This window comes from Aedes aegypti, chromosome 2 (genome assembly GCF_002204515.2).
Source record: "Aedes aegypti strain LVP_AGWG chromosome 2, AaegL5.0 Primary Assembly, whole genome shotgun sequence".
NCBI lineage: Eukaryota > Metazoa > Arthropoda > Insecta > Diptera > Culicidae > Aedes > Aedes aegypti.
In genome coordinates this window covers 156350027-156372656 of record NC_035108.1, presented here as the reverse complement: position 1 = coordinate 156372656, position 22630 = coordinate 156350027, and the positions used below count along the sequence as shown (strand labels likewise).

Here is a 22630-nt window from a genome sequence, read left to right as displayed (position 1 = left end):
CGTTGTTACAAAAAACTTTGTTGTTACAAAAAAATGTTGAAATAATTGAACACGTATAGACGGATTCCAAATATTTTATTTGCCCACTATGAAAAAGGAGGACATTTTCAGCCCAAGGGAGGACGGGAGGACATATGATCAAAAAGGAGGACATGTCCTCCCAAGAGATACCATCTGGTAAGCCTACACAAAACACAACGAACGAAAATTCCATCAAAAAAGAGTTCTTTAACAATGCCGCGAGAACTGTTTCGTTCGAACGGGTCACTCAAGAGCTCTTTTGAATTGAAGTGTGAGGGTGAGCATAGAAGCAAGAGAGAAAGAGTACTAGAAAAAAAAATTCTCGCATTTCGATGCACTCTTACTCGAATCGTTTAAGGATTCGTATTGTAAATTTTGAGTTTTTTCGCTACCGTATGTATTATGTATTCTTCTGATGTAGCGTTATTTTCCCAGTCTATTGCATTTTTAATAAAAAGAGACTTTGTTTTCGATTCTGGATCTACTAACCGCAGCCCACCCTGATCATAATCCAAATAAAGCTGTTCTCTATTGAATTCAAATATGAATCCTTTCCATAAAAATTGACCCACACAGCATTTGATTTCAGCTATGTGCTTTTTCGCAGTGGGAAAAACCTGGACCAAAGCTTAGCTTAGCTTAGACTGACTACACATATCAATGGTTGCTATTCCTTGATTGACCGAAGTCAGTGAAAATGCACAAAGAATCAACTAGAAGTTCAGCTGGGATTGGCCATAATCTTCTTCAGTGTGCATAATTCAGTGCCTCTATTTATACAAGGTCAATAACGGCGCCGGCCACGTCCTTGCAGTCAGGTGGGATTGAGGGAAGGAATGTTAGTGTGTAACCTTTGCTATTTGGAGACCGTGTTTGCCTCTGCATCTCCACAAAGGTTACTGGGAGGGATGTTTGTTAATGGGGAGGATCGTTGGGTCACAGGATTCACTTTGATAAGCGATTAGACCATAATAAACAATGATTTGTGAGATATATACATGCTTATACGTAAATATAATTGTTCATATAATTTCTATGTAGAGGAAAATTATGCCAACACTTGAGGTGACGAACCATTCAAAGTTTGTTGAACAAATACCTAAATGTAACATTACTACAGCTGTCAGTACGAAAGCATGTGTTATTATATTTTACTCATTTGAAAAGTCATTGAGTCTTTTAATTGGTTGGGACATCATAGAACACTCTTATTCTTATGCCGACACTTACAGTGGCGAACCATCCAAAGTTTGTTGAATAAAGTGAACCTTTCGCAAGTCTACACTTGTAGTGTCGAACCATTCAAAGTTTTTTTAATTACAAAAATAAAGGTATATAAGGGGTGTTCTGAAAAAAAAATGTTAAACATAAATAAATCATGAATCAGAGTTTGTGTCGACACTCACAGTGACGAACCATCCATATTTTGTTGAAACATCATATTTACATCCCACAATTGTAACGATTAAATGTGCAGTCATACATATTTTATAGATTAGAAATAGTAGCATGAAACGAGCTCACCAATTGATCCGTTATCCTTGACTGAGCAGCCACAATCCACTTTCAGCTTCACTCGTTTGCTCGGCTAGCACTCAGAAAAAAAAAAATAGGCGCGCGACCCGAAAAAAAAACACGGACGACAGCTCGGGCTTTCTTGACGCACTGCCCAGGAGCAAGCGTCAAGGTCGTCGAAAGATCAAAAAGAACGAACCGATCGCGGCACTTTTTAACTTACTCCAACCGAACTCCCCGATCACGCCACTTTTTCACTTACGAGATCGACGCGCGACATGTTTGATCCTGCCCTCGTCGCTCGCTCCGGCAAAAGCAAGCGTCAAGGTCGAAAGATCAAACAGAACTCCGCAGTGGGAAAAACCTGGACCAAATACCAAAAATTCAAAAGTACGAAGAAAGTAATCAACCAGCTTTTTTCTCATAAATTTAAGTTCCTAACACTGTGTACCTGTAACATTCACTCTACGCTTTGTATTATTCTGTCATAGTTAGAATTTATAATTGAACTAATCTTAGATGAAAACTCTATTCCCAACATTTTTAGATGATTTACTTCTGGAATCTGTTGTGGGCCTAAAATGCATTTATTGATTCTCATATAAACAGATTTACTAGTATTCATTTCAATCTTCCCAAACGATTCAAAAGAGTGCAAAATTTGAACAAGCAAATCAAACTCTTCGTCGTTTCTTATGAAAATATTAATGTCGTCAGCATTAGCAATCGTTTTGGTGGACTTATAGTAAATTAGGACACCTGTAGGTGAATTCAAATGCTTATTAAACATATAGCTGCCATTAGTGCTTTGTCAATGCAGGTTTTGACGAAATAACGTGCTGTTTTAATGCTACACCTTCAGGAACGTTGCACACGATTGTCAAAAAAGTGTAACGCCTCCGAGAAGGAAGAGCCAAAACAAAAATATTTTTCATCTCCTCACACTTCTTACCGTTGCTGACGCCGATACTTCTGAGCTGTATTTTTTTGGCTACTCTGTCTTTAATTGCGATTCGAAACCATGACCCGCAATTAAAGAATGGTTAATAGTGGTTTCTGCGCTCGTGTACATACACGTTACATGTCACCAACACTACTTAAAGAGTGCTGGTTGAAAATATAAACAAAGATCAGCTGTTCCCAGCAAAATCAAACGGCAGTATTTTCAACCAGCAAATTTGCGCACGTGTTCGTGTATTTCGTCATGAAGATCATCTTTCTCCTTCACTCGATAGCATCGGTTCAATAAATTGTCAAAGCAGCCCACACAAACGAAGAGAGGGGGAGAGACAAAGGATGTTGTCAGTTGTCTTTTCTGGACAAACATTTCAAAAGGGCACATCGACATTGGTAAACATAGGCTTTGCAAGCCGCTGTTGAGCCCAATTCAACTCGATCGTGCTCACCAATACCACTATCAGGAAGAGCTAACATCAATCTATCAGATAGTGGTGTTAGTTTGTGTGGGCGGGCTAAGAAGGGCTCAACAGCAACGTTTCTGAAAAAAGGCTCAAGACCTCTTGGGCCCTTTTCAAATGTTTGTCCAGTTTTCAATAACATTCATCTGTACTCCTCTTTCATGACATTAACACAGCAGTAGAGAAGCATTTCGATTGCTCTGTTTCGAAAACATCCCGTGCATTTTGAGTGCTTATTAATAGCCGAGAGGTTTTAAAAAGCACTGCTTCTGTCCATTAAAGGCAGCTAAGCAATCCTACTTCTTTATTAGGGCAAGGAGCAGTAAAAATGCAAAAAGCAGTCTACTGCGCGGCTTACTTTAATGCTTATTGATTACCTGGGTATTCTGCGGAGTATGGGGAAATCCCCCAGTACCGGACACTTAATCCACTAAATTCATAATTCGAAAAATATTGATTTTATGAGCTCGTGTTACCCATTTATGATAAATATTATCATTTTTATAGTGTACAAAAACAAATTTCAAAATATAAATATGAATTTGGACATTGCATGTTGATGATGTATTTTAGTACCAAATTGATCGATCTTGAAAGGTGGCACCCAATACCGGACACGATCTGGAAATGCCTTGAATTCTTTGAATTTGAACATCATTGAATGTGTACACTATATGAATAGTTTATAATTACCAATTCAATGCATTTGCAACATTTACAAGAATAATTTGAGTTTTTCTTAGTTTGCAAGATGCCTATCAAAAACCTCTTTCATATATGATGAAAAGAAACACATTTTACGATGTTGTTCTGAATGTTCATTCTTCTTAATTTTATTGCATGTTTGATACCATGATCTTTCCCGGGAAGCTCGCAAGATTGATCAGAGCAACGATGGACGGTGTGCAAAACTGCGTGAAGATCTCGGGCGAACACTCCAGTTCGTTCGAGTCTCGGCGGGGACTACGACAGGGCGACGGACTTTCGTGCCTGTTGTTCAATATTGCGCTTGAAGGTGTCATGCGGAGAGCCGGACTTAACAGTCGAGGCACGATTTTCATGAGATCCGGACAATTTGTTTGCTTCGCGGACGACATGGATATTATTGGGAGAAAATTTGAAACGGTGGCAGATTTGTTCACCCGCCTGAAACGCGAAACAACAAGAGTCGGGCTAATGGTGAATGCGTCGAAAACAAAGTACATGCTGGTTGGCGGAACTGAGCGCGACAGGGCCCGCCTAGGAAGCAGTGTTACGATAGACGGGGATACCTTCGAGGTGGTGGACGAGTTCGTCTACCTTGGATCCTTGTTGACGGCTGACAACAATGTTAGTCGGGAAATACGAAGGCGCATCATCAGCGGAAGTCGTGCCTACTATGGGCTCCAGAAGAAACTACGGTCAAGAAAGATTCACCCCCGCACCAAATGCACGATGTACAAAACGCTCATAAGACCGGTAGTCCTCTATGGGCATGAGGCGTGGACTATGCTCGAGGAGGACTTGCAAGCTCTTGGGGTTTTCGAACGCCGAGTGCTAAGGACGATCTTCGGCGGCGTGCAGGAGAACGGCGTGTGGCGGCGAAGGATGAACCACGAGCTCGCTCAACTCTACGGCGAACCCAGTATCGTGAAGGTAGCTAAAGCTGGAAGGATACGCTGGGCAGGGCATGTTGCAAGAATGCCGGACAACAACCCTGTAAAGATGGTGTACGCCACGAATCCGGTCGGAACAAGAAGGCGTGGGGCGCAGCGAGCTAGGTGGATTGACCAGGTACACCAGGACCTGGAGAGCGTGGGTCACAGTCGAGGATGGAGAGAAGCGGCCATGATCCGAGGGAATTGGCGAAATATTGTTGGCGAGGCTTTATCAAGATAATTGATGTAAAGCCAAATAAGTAAGTAAGTAAGATACCATGATCGACGGAACCCATGAAAAATGAAAGTATTTTGAGACACTGATGCAATAATTGCAAAGATATCATATAACAAATCAAGCTGTCCGAAACTGAGGGACAAGAGGTGCTTAACCAAAATTGTAATTTGTCCATATTTAGTTCAATTATGGTACAAAATACATTCACAATATCAAATTAGGATAATTTTCGATCATGCTTGCGGGATCCAATTTTTTTTTCATATTCAAAATAATTACTAAGTAGGCTCAAAATTAAGAGGATACGCCATTTTTTTTTAAGATTTTCAAACTTTTCTACTTTTTTAAAAAGGCATGCATATTTCAAGGATGTGTTATTCTACGCAAACATTAGTCTACATAATAGCTTTCTTTTCTACTAATACACCATCTTGATTGGACCATGATTTCTCAATGTTTGGACCTTGTCCGGTATTGGGTGCTGTCCGGCACTGGGGGATCTCCCCCTATATATTTAACTCAAAATTCACCTTACAAATCTTCACACGATTTGATATTTCTTTGGGCATGGTTTGCAAAATCATGATATTTGTTACACCGCAAATAAGGTTTCAGAACCGCCAATACATTTGCCACTTGCATCGAAGAACCAGTTATCCGGAATAACCCAGTATGTGGCCAGGTCATCCAAAACCTCTTGAACTATTCTTCTTTTGACGTAATTTCCAAATTGCTGAAGTTTGATATGTCGCAAGATAGGACTCAGAATGGCCAATATAATGGCCACTTCCTCTGGGGAACAGGGTATCCAAAACAACCTGGCATGTTATCAAGTCATCCAATAACGTTTGAATTACCCTTCTTTAGCCTTGATTTGGGAATTTATGTAGTTTGATGTTGCCAGCTTGGTTTCAGAACTGACAGTTTTGTGGCCATTTCCCCCAGGGAACCGAGAATTCGGAACAATCCAACATGTGGTCAAGTCATTAAAATACATTTGAATCACGTTTGGTCGTGATTTGCAAATTCATGAAAAATGAAATATCGCAAGCCAGGTTTTAGATTCGCTAATATAATGGCCACTTCCACCAGTGAACCGGTATTTGGAACAACCCAGCATGTGGCCAAGTCATCCAAAAACGGTCGAAATATTTTTATTGAGACTTGGTTTGCTAAATCATGAAGTTGATTTATCGCAAGCCATGGACTCGAAATTAAAGTGGTTAGGTGAATGAATCCAAAATTCGATACATTTCTAATCGATGACCGCGGTTCCAAAAACTAGAAGAATTGTGTGATCGACCATGAAAACTCATTTGAAATTCATTGAATAACGGATGGGAAATAATATTTTGATATTAAAAATTTTAATCAAATTTGACGCCAGGCTCGCATGAATGATGAATGCATCCCGATAATACAAACACATAAAACAGATTGTGTTCCACATGGGATGTAAAGCCAACGTAAGAAGATGTTCAAAGCGATTTTCTCAAACACCAGCTAATTAAAAACTGCCTACTGAATAGTTTGTTCGAGATCAGCGCAGCGAATTGTATAGTGGAACAGTTATGCGTAGAAATGCAGTAGTGGAACAGTTATGTGTGGAAATTCAACAATGGGACAAACTGACTTGGCTTGCTTTCCATTGAGTTTCCGATCAAAGTTAATTTTTGGTAAGTGTTTTCTAAAACTTTACGTAAAAATAAACTGTTTGATGGTAAAAACACAGACAAACAGACGTAACACTTAGAACAAATCTCGATCAAAATCATAGTCACGAGGACATGTGCGCCCAATGCTAAAATGATTGTATTTGGCCGATGGGCCAACAGATGGCGGTAGTGTGCAAACGTCAAACGCGAACAAAAACGATGCGAGCGCTGCGGGTGGCGGATTGGCCACCTACCATGTTTTTGAATCGACCGTTAAAAAGGTGGTCGATGGACAATGATGAGAGTGTGACGTCTGTTTGTCTGTGGTAAAAAGTTAAAATGCATATAAGTAACATGGGAATATTATGCGTATAACGGCAGTGTACTTTATAAAAATTCTGAACACAGATCTCGTTAGGTATATTTATGAACAACAATGCTCATACAAACTTTGAATGGCTGGCGCTAAAATATAGTTTCGCTGATTGAGCTGAAATTTTGCACAGTTGTTATGGGACTCGAATGCAATCCAAAAAGTGGACAAGAACAAGAATCTAAATTTTGTCCCACACTAGTGGGCATCCTTGCCTGACAGAGGAATTTATTTTTATGTCATTTGACAAAAAAAAACATTGAATTGAACCCTAGAAGACGTTCTTCTGTACAAATTTTTCACACACTCAATGAATACGTCAGGGAAATTTTTTTTAACTTTCCGAAGACAATGGTGGCAACGTTAAATTTTTACTCCTCAGAAAAACCCCATTTTTAGGTCACAGTGAAGTTTCTGGCCAGTTTGGTCACATATTCCGGACACTCAGATTTGAATTATGGACTGCTCATGAAAATCATAAGTAGAAGAATCAAATTATTATTTTAACTGACCAAGCTATTAGCGAAACAATGAAGGTGGGCATTCTAAATTTTTATACCTATGGAAAATATTCATTTAAATGGGTCACCAAATTGGGAACTTTTTGCCGGCATACATTGAAACATTTCATGTGGAATTTTTGAAGACAAAATATTTTACAAATTATTAAATAATATTGCAGTTATGCCATGATAATACACAATTTCCACAGAATTGATGTTTAGGAGCTGTGATTAGCATAAAGATGGTTTATTCGTATAAGTTCGTAAATACAGTCGATTTCAGACTCCAATCAATCAATGTGAATAATTAATGCAATAACCCATTAATAATTTAAGTTTCCTTAGCTAGAAATTCAATGTATGTAATGTATGTAATAATACGACAATCACATAAATGTGCGTTGCATCATGAGATGGGTCATATTTGTCAAAATAGGAAGTGGGTCAAGCTGATCATGGTATTTTTTTAAAGAAAGGTTTGAAGAAACAACTTCTTTTTCTTATCTTCATCCTCATTTTTCTGCTTCTTCTTCTTAATGGCATTACATCCTAACTGAAGATGAGCCTTTTTCTCAGCTTATTGTTCTTATAAACACTTCCTATTGTTGCTAGCAGGCTTGATAATACTGTTCAACATCATCAGAGTTCGGTGACATACTCTAGAGCAGCGTGCTGCCTTTGCCTTTTTGCGAGGGAGTGAAAAAATACTAAGCAGAGAGGCAACGAAAAATGAGCGAGTAAGATGCAGAACAGCACAAAAGTTCATTTGATAGAGTACCATAACAAATCCGCGAGGGCTGTTTTGTTCGGGCGGGATACTCTAGAGCTCTTTTAAAACGTGAGTAAAGGTGAGCTTAGCAACAAGAAAGAAAGAATAGCAGAAAAAAAAATCTATTTTTTTGCACTCTCATTCGAATCGTTTGAGGATCTGTGTTGAAAATTTTGAGTGCAATTTTTACTTCTCAGTAAAACATCAAAATCGCCTCATTTTTGCATCGCAGAGAAGTTCTGTCAAGCTAGGTTGCTAGGACGTGGCCAGAGCAACTCTCGAGTGTTGACGGATGCGTCAATCTTGTCCAACAGCCCATGCTACATTTAAAAACTCAAATGGATTAGCGGATAAGAACGAGTCAAACCTTATTAGATCGTATATACCATGTATCGCAGGTGATCAACACTAATATAAAGTCGAAAATGCAACCTCTAGGCTCTTGAAAAACATTTAAATAGATTCAAAATAAAGTTAAAGTTTACATTACAAACATTTTTAAAAATAAAAATATAAACTTTTTTTTCGTGTTGATAAAAACGGAATAATTTGTTGATGAAATCGGAACGTGATAAAAACGGAACATACCGGTACTTTGTATCATTCAACAGAACGAAATTTGTAACGATGATATTTACATTTTATCGTGACTTTTGCTGCCAAAACTATCCTGCCTAAATTTTTTCCGTACACAACGATGAAAAGGAACAAAAAAAACTCGCAATAATGCAGTTCAGTGGCGCAACCAAGGGGGGGTTTTGGGGGTCAAACCCCCCCCCCCCCCCCCCCCCCCCCAGAACCGAAAAATTATATGGCTTGCCAAGTACATTTTTAAATGCAACACTACACATCATACAACTACAGAGCAGTAACTTAGTTTGATTCGTATTAACACTGGGAATGTTAGTGGTTTTCACAGTTATATTATTCTATGTTGTGTTTATTTGAATTATTGAACTCTTCAGGAAATTTGTTAATAACAAAATCATCTGTGAATTATTACTACAATAAGCTGATAAATAACAAAATTCTCTAGCTTGTTTTGAAAACAAACTGATCAGAAGGTCGGTTTCAAAGGCACGTTCCCCACCATTACCTCAGCATTTTGCCAAATTTGGCGACCTTCAGAGCATACGAATTCTTTGATTTGAAGAAACATCTGTATTTAGCTGGCAGTGGAAGTATATGGCACCTTTGAAAATTTCGACAATTATTAGATTTTGTTAGTGTGGATAATGAATATTTTTGTTTATTTATTTAATAAATCGTGAAAATAGGGTGTTAAAAACTTTTGGAACAATGTGACTCGGATTTGTCCATAAGAAATATGGATGCATTAGCGTCCTACTCAATATCAAATCAATCGGATTACAAAATCATCCAAAACAAAGTTTGTAAGATGTGACAATTAGTTTTCCACCGCAGTTTTAGTTTTGCAATGTTGATCTACTTTCGACCTACTGCAACAATAATGTGAATGATTCCTATTGCAAATTACTGCGCTTAAATATTGTTCTCGAAGTCATTCTCATTGTTGCAAAACTCGAAAACTTATAAAAAACAACACAGGAGAGACATATAAGGAACAGCACAGAAAAAGAGCGGATGAATAGCATCACGATAATTTACTAGAATAATTCTTAAATCATTTTACTATGCAAAAACATAAAACTTACTTAAATGCTTCAACTCGATTTTTTATATCAAAAATATCTTCTCAAAAAGTATTTTAGAATTTGCAAAACCTCCCCTGGAACCAAATCCTTGTTGCGCTACTGATGCAGTTTGATGTCAAGTTTTGAATATTCAGCTCCAAACTACACGCCGAAGGGAAACAACAAACTGACTAAACTATTCGGCTGTTCTGTTGTCATCCTGCCTGCATTCAACTCTCGGGTTTCACTCCAGAGAAAATGTTTCTTTTCGGTTGGAAACGGAATGTTTCTGAACATGTAGGTGCACAATAAGTGGAAGCAAAGTGCAGAAACTATTCGCATGCGAAGCAGGTTTGGTATCTGTCTGTGCCACATTTGACGGGTGAAATTATATTTAGAGAAAAAACGTGCTACGGTTGGAAGGATAACATCTACGTGGCAGAAGTTAATTTTGTTCACAATTTCCTATTTTATAATTAAGATTTTCAGTAGAAGACCGGTAATGGTAGGAGTTATAGGAGATTCATTAATACAGAGTTGCAAACATGACTTGCGATAAATCAAAATTCACGCTTTTCAAGCAAAATCTGGAGTAGAACAACAATTATGCTTTTTGTCCGTAGAGAGCAATGCAAAGCATAAGCATTTTATATATGGTGTCAATCTATCTCGTCGCAAGCGCAAGTATTCAACGAACTAAACTTAAGGTGAAACATCTCGGAATGCAAAGATGGCCGGCACAATGGCCGACTTCTCCACCTACTCACGTTTTCAAAGGCACAAAACTGGAGGAATAGTTGACAAATGTTCCTGAGCTTCTTATTTTAAGCTTTCTGCTAGTGCACAAAGCCAAAATAAAAAGTGCACTGTTATGGGATGCTTTCTTCGCGAGATTTGTACCTTTGAAGTTTTAGTGCAATCTTAGAAGTTGATTCCAAACTGTTTCACCTTAAATTGTTTCTCTACGACAAATATTCTAACTTATCTACAATATATATTCATTTGCCAAGTGTATTTTCGTGAAAGCTGATATGGTTCGTCTTCTTGTACACCGAAAATGCAACAAAACTGCTGCATTTCGATAAAACACTTTAGTTCAATTATCCACTTTGCATTTTTTCGCCAAAATCGCATGGACGAAGAGGCACCGAGCGAAAACTGATTAGCGATCGACTGAACTACGCCATATTACGATTCGTATTTCTTCCTTCTGTGTGACTTCCTCCACCGGGCACTTATTTACATTATGAAAAACCTTCGTGCATCTTCATTGGAGGATATCATTCCAACAACACGCCGTAAAACTTCTATAATTCACGAAATTTTGAAAAATTCCATCAACGACCGTATATAATTGAGAAGGTATACAAAGTTTTCCATCGTTCTTGTGCGCATCATTGCGTGCGAGAGGGTTTTGACATGATTAAAATTTTGGCCACGCAGTTGCATGATAGTAAAACAACTCATGACGCATTGAAAAGAGCTGAGTCGATTTTTCCACGATTGTGTCCTAAACCCTTAAAGCTATACAATATTGTCTTGTTTATACTCACTCCCAAGAAGCATGTAGCATTCTGCATTATCCGGTCTAAGGCTAATAGCTGCCGCCAACGTTTGAAACGCGCTGACATATTGTTGGGCTGCAATGGAAAACAGAAGAAGAAGAAAAAGAAGCAAAAAAGCACGTATTATTCCAGACGATTATCCTTCGGCGAAGTGAGTTGTTCCATATACAATGGACTTGAAAAGATTGACTCAATGTGGCGAAGAATACCGGGAAGGGAGGGTCGAGCATTTGTTGCGAATGACTTACCTGTGACAAGGATCAGGCCCAAATTGTAGAGTGCGTTGAAATTCAATGGGGCAACCCATATTGCTTTCTTCAAACACGATATTGCCTACCATTTGGTGCCATGTTGGATTTGGAATTGGAATTGGTACATGGAAAATATATTAACAATGAGACATAAATTACAAATTTCAGTATGTACAGTAGCCCGTTGCTATAGTTAACATGAATGTATTACACTGAAACCTTTATTTGCGAAAATCCTGTTAGGTGTATCGTTATGCATTACACTAAACGAAAACAAGGTTTATGCGTATATGGTCACACAATTTTGAAGTGATTTAATTAATACTATACCATTCATGCCTGTTTGGATTGTAAAATGGTATATTATTTGGGCAATACTGGTAGTATGCTTATTCCCTTTGCGTAATATTACGTAGGGGAAGGGGTAGTAAAATGAACACCTTAAGGAAATCATCTTGTTTCTGATAGAAAAACGAGAAATTTGTATAGTTCTATCGTACAACATCAAAAATAGGGATGTTATCTATAGCAGCGACATGGATTCAGACTAAATTAGCTAAATTTTCACATGTTTTCATCGCTATCAAAAAGCGATGCAAATGTTCATTTTACCTGCACTATGTGGGTAAAATGAACAGCGGTTGGTGGTAAAACGAACACCATGCAAAAAACGCGAGCAAAACAAATATTTCTGAAAATTTCCATTGCCCCACCGAAAAAAAACATCCATTAATGATTGCAACCCATTCAAAAATAATTCTAAAGGTATAAGATATGACTTCATATCATAACGATATTCACCTCACTGAAAAACCTCAAGCCTTCCGAGCTAAAAGTTACGTCATTTCTAATTTTCAAACATGGTTTTCTAAAATCTAAGTTTTCGTTGATAGTTTCACTTCAATTGACCTACGTATCAACTCGAACACTCAGATTTATGCTCTAAATCGTCCGTGCGTGATAGAAATCATCGAAATTAGTTTTTTCTCGGTAAAAGGCACGGTGTTCATTTTACTACCCCTGTTCATTTTACCACCACTTCCCCTAAATGGAATTTGTGTGCAGGCTACGCGGCATTTGTTCATCACATACTTATGAACCTTCCATTGATTTTGAATATTAAAGCATAAGCTAAACCAAAAGAACATCTTAAAGGTTATTAAAACTTCGTGATGATCTATGACACGTCTTCTTGAACTCTAGAACTCTTCGGAGTATAGGTATTCAGATTTAGAGAGATGCTCAATATACATATAAAACTCGATCAACATCGCACTTATTCTTATGGTGAATGGAAGACACGATAACGGTTTTCATGGTTTTCTTATGCCAAGTGAAGCGTGGCATGGTTTGTGCATGACCCCCAACAAGTTCTGACTTGTGTGAAGAATGATTGAGGATATTTATAGTGAAAATCTTAAAAAGCTTACTGTAAGAATTGTTATAGGAAATTTCTTCAACCGTTAGAAAATAAATGGAGCAATAATCCTTTATGGCATTTCTGAATGAATAAATGGACGGTTTCTAAAATATATTTACGATCAATCCTGTACGATCTGAAGGATTTTTTTGAAGTGTTACTAAAGTAATTACAAGTGTCTTTTTAGACACTTGGTCTCTATTTTCATGAATTATCAGAATGATTTTATTCAAAATATTTTCAGAGTCTCCTAAAAGGATCGCTCCAAAATTTCTTATAGAGATTTCTCTACTGATTGACTTAGAATTTCTTCCAGTTTTCAAAGAATGCTTAGAAGAATCTCTTTACCAACAAGCAGAGAACAAGTAAAGGCGCTTAAACCTAGACTTTAGAGTCCAGATACAAGGAAGGAATACCTGCATCCCAATCTAAGAGAATAAACATTTGGACCCATTGAAGTGTGCTTTAACCTTCTTATCTTCACCACTGCCAACCTCTCCCTACGCAAATTCCCATTTCCCAAAAATTAAACGGTTAGTATGGTTGTCCCCGTTTCTTCTCCCAACAAATTCAAAAATCTCGCCAATCATGTTATTTACGAGTGAATAATCTGATTGCCATTAATTTTAGAATTATCTTCAACTTCATTAGTCTGCACAGTTGACCTGGCCGTTTTAATATTTGTGTCATATTACCGATGATACGTTGCAAATATTGATACTGACAAGAAAATAGCAGAAGAAACGTTGATATTTCCAGGATGCTTTTCATTATTGGCTGTGCAAGCGCCAGAATAGAATAGAATGCTTAGAAGATTTTCCCTCGAGAAAATCCGTAAAGGCTTTTCCCAGGTTTTTTTTTAAACAGCTTAGGGGTTTTTTTTTCAAGAATTCCTCCGGCAGTACATCATTCACGTTTCCTCCTAGATATACAAAATTCTAGCATTTCCTAAAACGTTTCTCAAATAATTCTCAAATCAACGGTCTATTTATGTTTTTAGTCCAGTTAATACTACAGCAATTTCTCCAATAATTCCTCTGATCATTCCTGCACAAATTTCATCAGAGGTTCTTTCCATTTTTTTTTTCGAGAAATTCCTTTAGAAAATCCTGCGGAATTAGTACCGAGGTTCGATTTTTTTTCTAGTATCTATGAAATCTTCTAAAACTTACCCGAAGTCCAGGAGTTCTTTCAGAGATCCATGTTTATTAAGGATGACTTCAAAGTTTACATAGTATTTATCAGAGGCCACATTAAGATTTTCTTCTAAAAATACTTCATGGATCTATTTTTCAGAAAAAATAATCTTTACATTTCTCTGAAACAAGAAGAAATTCTAAAAAAATCAAGAAAAAAGATTTACTTGAGAAAATCTCAGAATTAGTGGAGAAAATTCTGTAGAAATATTAAAAAGAATATCTGGAACAATTGCTCAACGTAATTGCTTCAGAGAAATCTCTTGTTAGAAATCTTATATAAATCCTGAAAAACAGTTTCATGTGAAATCCCTAGAAACTACTGGAGGCATTTTTGGAGAAGTTATGGATTGAATTTTAGGAGATATTTTAACCAAGAATCTTGCACAATTTCTCAGAGAAATCGATGGATGAATCACTGGATAAAATCTTGGATTAGGACCTTTCCAAGATTTTTTGGAAGAATTCCGATGATTTCTGAAAAAAATCATTCGAGGAGTTCCATTTCTGTGGTTATCCTTGAAAAATCCAGGTTAAATTCTTGAGGTATCATAAATATATTTTGTGAAGAAATTCCTTGGAAAATATCACTATATATGCTATTTTAGAAATTTCCAGAGTATTATCTAAACACACCTAAAATCGTTTCTGATAAAATTTCTAAAGAAGGTCATGAGAAAACGCACAGTAATACTTGTTGTATTGTCATGAAGAATTCTCGAAAAATGTGTTAGCTCTAAGAAATATATCTGCTCTGATGGTATGAAGAATCAAAATCTTATCTACAGGCTTCTATTGGGTTTCGTATTGTTTTCTTTATTCTTGTTTGGTATCTTTTCGGCCTCGTTTCTGTTTCTTTTGTGTTTCTTTTTAGTCTCTTTTTTCAGGCAATAGAGTCTTCTTTCCTATTGTTAAGGTACTCAGTCGTTACCAGTCATGTAAAGACGGAAAACATTCCAAGTCTACTAGTAATGACTGACACTCTCTGAGTTTGAGCCCCTTAAAAATAGTAATTTACAATTTCCAGCTTATGATTCCATAGAGTCAACATATTTTTTAGATTCACTGTACACAAAATATTTGCCAACGTTTGTCCCACCCATGGTTCTGAGCGTGGACGCGCCTCTGATTGAAATTACATAATCAAATTGAGGTTAAATCGATTTTTTCAACATCCTTGCAGTCTCCATACGAAATTCTTCGCATCTCTTATATGGCAAAATACAATACTTTTCTAAACCAACAAATAATAACTTTTGAGCATCGGAAGTATTATGAATTTTGTTGATAAGTATTGTTATACACATGAAGTTCGACTTCTGAGGCAAATTAAGCAAATAAATAAAAGCTGGAAAACTTGCATGCAAGTTGGATGAAACAGTCAAATTTAGCATTTTCAACAGACAATATCTCAAAAACTAGACTTGCTATGATATTTCTGTAAATGACAATGAATTCAGCAATCCTTAATTAAGTAAATAGCGGTATTTTAGTGCTTGAGACAAAATCGTATTCCGCAGTGTAATGAGGGCGAGTTCACTTGCTAATACAAGCAATAAGAGTAGAAGCACCGGTTTTGGCCATACGCCAGATATAGTTATTATGCACCGTTTTACATAGCCAATCAGCATGAAACCTTTCGTATTCGATAGATCACGTTCACAAGACAGAGCTACATTAGACTGGCCCTTAAACAAAAAAGTTGTAAAACTCAACGGGATATGTGCCTTAGGGTAAGAAAAAAGCCCTCTCAAAATTTCAACTCATTTAGTTGCTCCCCCAGCTGGCGCATTCCATTCAAAGTTTGTATGGAATATTCGTTTCAATTATATTGAAAATTGACCCTATGTCACTGTTTCGTTCCGTATACTAGTTAATCGCGTTCAATTGAGCCCAGAATGACAAATTCACTAGTTGATACCCTAATGAACATAAATGCAGAAGGTTGTATCTGGATTTAAGCTAATTTTCATAAACCTTTTAGTTGTTGAAAGTTAGGCTTAGATCAGCACTCCCGTACAATCACATATATGCATGTACCTTGCACCGCAGCTCGCCCAGCGTCATAGGTGGCTATGATGCGCTTAGTGGCTACCACCCAGCTAAGTTGAAGAAATACTAAGCAATATTGCAAATCTACTTCAGATAGTTAAATCACCAACTTTCTCTATTTTAATCATCATTTAACCTTCTACAATATTGTTCGCTATGGTATCAAGTAGTGTTTTTGACATTCTGGGTTCAATTGAACGCGATCAACAATTTTGCTGACCCAAACAGGAGATGATGTGCTGTTACCAATGTGATTGGCCAATTAGGCGGCATCCATTTATTACGTAACGCTAAAATTGGAAATTTTTGACCCCCTCCCCCCCCCTCCGTAACGCTTTTTGTATGGAAATTTTTAAAATTTTGTATGAGTCGTAACGCTTGAGCCTACCCCCTCCCACCCCCCTTCGAGCGTTACGTAATTTGTGGATGCCGCCTTAAGGAACTGAAGTTAAATCTCTGGCCGAAACTGGTTCTGGTAGCCTATATTGACCAACGAGATTTTTAAGGCAAAAAACGGTTTTAGCTCAGTTTCCATATTTTACATACATAATATGGATTGAAAGCTTCTATTTGACATATTTGTAGTATAAATCCTGCTCCCCATATATTTTTATTGACATTTTCTCTTAGGCTGGCCAAAACCGGTGCTTTTACCCTATATGATGGCATTCGTTGTTTGGTGCGTAGCAAGCGAATATACAGTAAACGCCTTCTTCTTGTGAGTAAGAGTAGCAAGCGGAATGAAGAAAAATTTGCTTATTGGCGATTTTGGATTGAAGTTAGTCGTGCATACTTTCGTCGATGACGAGAAGACGACCTGCCACAGTAATTATACTGGATGACGATGTTTTTAATTTTATTTCGTCACCAGTCGGTGAAAATTCTTTCTGAAATCCTTCCAGTATTCTGATTCTAATATTTTCTGGATTCTCATCAGAATTCTTATTGATTTTTCATCAGAGCTTTTCCTGAATTTTCAACAGATTGCTTCCTGGATTGTTATCATTATCCTTTCATGATTCACAATAAATTTATTCACGATTTCTTTTTCCAAACTTTGTAGAGTTCTCATGAGAAACATTCCAGTGATCTCATCTGAAATCAGGATTTTCGTTCAAATTATTCCAGGATTATTAAAAAGATTTTTTCCAGAATTTTAATTAGAACATTTCCAGAACTCTCATCCAAATCTACCAGAATTTCCATCAAAAACCTTCCATTATTGTCACCAGAAACTGTTTAGGATTTTCTAGGAGCGATTTCATCGCGTTTCTTATCAGAAGCCTTAAAGGGATTTCATTAGAAACCAACGATTTAATTAAAATTCTAGGATTCTTATCAGAATCCATTCAGGATTCTTATTAGCTTTCTTCAGGATTCTCATTACAATACTATCAGGACCCTTATTGATATCATCTAAGATTCCAAAAAGACCCCTCCCAGTATAACAGAAATTCCAAAAATAAATAATTGGTATTCCGAATTCAAAAAGTATAACTAGGTTACTAAACCTGAGTTCCGGCATAATGTTCAACCGTATCCCGTATATTTTTACTTAACTTCCATCAGATTCACTTTTACAAAAAAATGTATTTTATAAATTGAAGCTTATATTGAGCTGTTCGGTAATCCAATCCGCATGGTTTGTAAATAATTTAACTCATTACGCGTGGTAAAGATGGATCCATTATTGGTGAAATTATGAAAAAAAATATGAGTATGGAAATCAACATTTGATTTGGGTTGATTCACCGAGATTGCATACTAAGACTCCCGTATTTGAACATATTAAATTGCCAAGTGATTATTATGGTTCAAAAATGTCGTACGTGAGCTCGCAAGACTTCATACATACTAAATGCATATACTTACACATAAGTTTATTCGAAAGATATTGAAATTTTACCAAGAACCACTGGTGGAATAGGAGGTGTGTACTAAATTTCCGGCTGTGTATTCGGATTGGCCGCCGGTATTCAAATCTTTGTGATGCATTTGGAGGTCCCCTACACAAAAGTGTTAAAATTTTGAAAAATCTTTTCCATAGATTTAAGCGAAATAGTGCAACAAAGTCTATTACGCCTTTTAAGAGTTAATGCTTAAACTTCAAGAGCAGTGTTTTCGCTTGCCGGTTTGAAGACTTTGCAGAATTATTGGATGACCTTGCTGTTGATCATAAAACTTCATAAATCTTAAATACATGAGCCCGTATGGGTATTGTTCGCAATATTCAGAGAGGTCACTTGTAGGTTAAATGACCTGCATTCCGAGTAGCTCTTGGATAACCTTGAATAATCGTTGTACTCAAATGTTGGTTTATTATAATTATCTTAGTACGCAGGGTTATCGACCATGCTCATAATCCTACGAAAAATCGCTGTCTATGAACCTTCAAGAGATCCCTGCTTACGCTTTTAGATCTAAGGGCCTATATTCAAAGGAGTTCTTGTATAACCTCGAAAAGTTGTTGAACTCAAAACGCTACGGAATATTGCTTTATAAGCCAAAAGGATGTAAATTTTGTTCACAAACCTCCAAGAGATCACTGGTTCACACGCTTTTGTTGCGCCTCGTCGACCAGTCATAAGTCAACCAAGTCACCTCAAAAACACTATATGAGAGATATTGTTGAAACGTATCACGTGAATTGAATTAGAGTTTATGCCACGAAATTTATTTAGATAGAATTAATTAAAAGTTGAATCTTCATTTGATACGGTGAGAGTCCAACAAAAGAATTATGCGATTTAGGGCCGATTTCTTTACCATGGCTTAGGCCGTAATTCACGCTTACCCATATGTTAAACTAGGTTCAAGAGCTAAGCGGTGGTGAAGGAATCAGCCCTTAGTGCACTAATTTACTATGACCTTTAGGCTACGTGTCTTGCTTTACAGATTTCTAAGAAGAGCGTAAAAATCACTGCACTATAAATTTGGGAAACTATGTGGTTAGGTAAAATAATGAGTCACACTTATTCGATATATGTTATTTAGATGAATGTAATCAACAGGTTCATCAACATTCCTATCTATGAAAAGTTGTAATCAACTTGAGTTTGCTCGTGATTACTAAAGTAAGAAATCTTCAACTTAAACTTAAGATTTATAGAACATTAACTACTTCGTACTTTCAAGCAGGTATTTTATAATTTACTTCAATAAAAACGGAACAAATTGATGAAATCATCAACGGCGAGCATTGTCGGCCAACATTGCCTTTTTTTTAATGTATTCGAATCCTCTGAGCAGAATCTCAATAGAGGAACAAAAAAGTAAATTAGAGTACCTTGTACCTTTTAATTCTGCCCTTATTGATTATCTTTGAGAGATACGCGTATTTCGACTACCACTTGTAGCCTTTTTCAGTGTCAGTTCAGCTCACCTAGAACACCAAAGTGAATTAGCACATTGTTGAGATAGTTCCTCACAAGCTTTGTCACACAAGTCTTATTTATATTCGATATCAATATACAAAGTTTCTTTCATTCTGTAATCCTATTTACGTACCCCACCCATTACGTGAAACGAAGTTTCAGTGTATGTACCTTCATAAAGCAAACGTCAGGCCAGTGAGTCTTAAAATCAAAAAAGTAAATGCTTATCATCTAACTTTTGCCAGGGCTATTGTCTTCTTCAAAGAAAAAATGTTTTAATTAGGAAAAAAAAATCACCGTCGGCAACTTTAAATGAAACATTTCTTTGCCTTCGTTATATTTTCCTGACGTTCCACTGGCAAACGTTTGCTACATGAGATTCGCGGGAAATGCAACCTTCGCCGACGAGCGTGGTTCGTTTACAATACTAAGTAAAGAAAAGCGCCTTACCGCTATGTATTTTTGTTTCTTGAAAAAACACAGCCCAATGTTACTCCAAACTTCCGATCCCTCATCCGGTAGGTTTGAAATTCTTTTGTACTTGTTCAGCGCCCCGTCGATATCGTTCTTTGACTGGGGTTTTCAAGAAGAGATGTATAGGAATGTGTCTGATTAAATTATCACTGCATATTTTTCTTCGATTTACCTGAAGAATCGATCCCAAGGCCAGCAGCGCAGTTGTACATTTATCATCTATGGCGATTGCATCCAAAAGTTTCTCGAATGCCCGTTGGTACTCGTTTATTTTCAAGTACAGGATACCAATTTGAGTCATCAGAGCCACATCGTCCTGGGAAATTCTGTAACATGTTGGTTATATTATAGACCACAAATCCCTCCTCTGTCCATGCTCAACTTACTGCAGACAACTTTCAATCATCTCGATTGCCTTCAGATTATCTCCCTCCTCGATATAAATTTCGGCCAAAATTTTGTAGCTATCTACATGTTTACCGCACATGATAGATTGCTTCAGATACTCCTTGGCTTCGGCCAGCCCCGCCTTCGGTTGTCCAAAGCTGCGGTAGAAAAGTTCTCCTATGTGATGATACACTTCATGATCCGGACGCTCCAATAAAGTTTCCGCTTTGAGGAAAACTTCCAGTGCTTGCTTGAAGCGACCCATGGCGAAGCTGCAAAAGGGGAGAAATTTGAATATGCTGCTTTGCTCGCACATACTGAGGTGGACCAGGACAAGAGTGGAACCAGGGTTGGGCAACCAGGGTGACGGGCGTCAACTAAATTGGATTATAAGTCTTAACTCATGCTGTCTTAACTCATGCTAACTAATGAATTTGATAATTGATTATAAGGTCCAGCAACCATAATGCATCATTTAGCAAAATCAAACATCTGATATGTATCACATGGTGTCCTTGGAAGGAAATGATAATTCATTTTATGATTGTAAGGAAGCCTGCTAACCTGCTTGTTTTTACATGAAAAAAAAAAAAACTGAAAACGTGGCGAACGAACCTGATATAAATTTAGAACACCCATAAGAATACCAGTCTATCATAGTATACGCTTCATGAGGATATAGTAAAAGGCAAAATAATACAAACAAATACATATCGTATTTTTATTTAAATAACGCATACATAATAACAAACTGAAGTATTTTAATACTGAATGTATAACAAAACATTAAAATACTTTAAGGTGCTCAACGTGTTATTAGGTAGATTTATTTTATATATATTTTTGCACCATTTTTTTCACAAATTCTCAAAAAATCTTTTATTTTAATAATCTGTTTTAAATTTTATCGTTGGTCATTTGGTTTTGGAGTTATTTCGATGTTCATTGGAGAACCTCAACTTCCTATATTCATTTTTTGGCCGCCATTTAGTTTTAATCCATTTTATCATAAACCATACGGAGGCAGGTATAAATCCATTAAGGTGAAACGAAGTATAACTCAAAGAATCATTAGAATAATCATTAAGGTGAAACAGTTCCGAATCAATTTATAAGATTGCACTGAAACTTCAAAGACACTAATCTCGCGAAGAAAGCATCCAACAACAGTGAACTTTTTATTTTGGCGTTGTGCACTAGCAGAAAGCTTAAAATAAGAAGATCAGATATGTTTGGCAACTATTTCTCCAGTTTAGTGCCTTAGAAATCGTGAGTAGGAGCCCAAGTTGGCCATTGTGACGGCCATCTTTGTATTCCAAGATGTTTCACCTTAATGTTATAGTAGTAGTGTCGTCTTTGCATGTATAATTTCAAAACAAAACAAAAAAACGAAAATATAACATTTGAGTGTTGCGGCTAGTAAAACTATTCCAAATATTAGATTCCTGTTAGAAACGTTCTCATTTAAGTAAAGTAATTTTAAGTTTTGTTTAGTGGAAGTGTTCTGAACGCATTATGAAATACAAAACACAAATGTTTTCTGTAGAAACGGTGTACTCCCTATTTACAAGTGTAGTTGTGAGAGGCAGAGAAATGCGATATATTTTTTTGGGAATATAAATCTCATGTAGGATTGTCACCAAATTGAAAATTCTGTATCCGAAAGTGTTGAATAAATATTGGAATACCATCTGAAGCATTTTTCTTCCAATAAAATATCCATAAAACCAGAAGATGAGCAGTTATTTTTCATCGATGCTGCAAATATCAATACTATCGTAACATTATGTTAATGATTTTGAAAGAAGCCATTTATTTTGATAACGCGCTACTACTGTGATGTAAGTACAAACTTATTATCCCATAGTAAAAACTCATTCTTTAAACCATAATAAAGAAATTTGCTACACAGATCAATTCCTTTTACGATCTAGAGTTTTTGGTACATTTTTACCTTTAATTCAAGATTTTCAAAAATGTTTGTAGCCTTAAGAATGTATGTACACAAAATAATTGTAATAATTTTCCGGAATATACCAAACAATATTGAGAGTGAATTTCTAATGAAATTTAGCTAAGATATCCGCTTGAAGCTCCATTGAAAATAAAAGCATGGCATTTAATATT

At 36.8% G+C, this 22630-nt stretch overlaps 1 protein-coding gene across 1 annotated transcript in view; it reads right to left on the bottom strand.

Annotated features, from left to right (window-relative positions):
* LOC5570783 (Bardet-Biedl syndrome 4 protein homolog) overlaps nucleotides 1–22630 on the bottom strand; it is a 36064-nt gene that overhangs the window by 8084 nt on the left and 5350 nt on the right. Inside the window, exons 4-8 of the mRNA XM_001653236.2 lie at nucleotides 20503–20775; nucleotides 20289–20442; nucleotides 20093–20215; nucleotides 11598–11682; nucleotides 11338–11424 (exon numbers count right to left, since the gene is read on the bottom strand). Coding sequence (XP_001653286.2) covers nucleotides 11338–11424; nucleotides 11598–11682; nucleotides 20093–20215; nucleotides 20289–20442; nucleotides 20503–20775 — 722 coding nt within the window. The remainder of the gene's footprint in view (nucleotides 1–11337; nucleotides 11425–11597; nucleotides 11683–20092; nucleotides 20216–20288; nucleotides 20443–20502; nucleotides 20776–22630) is intronic.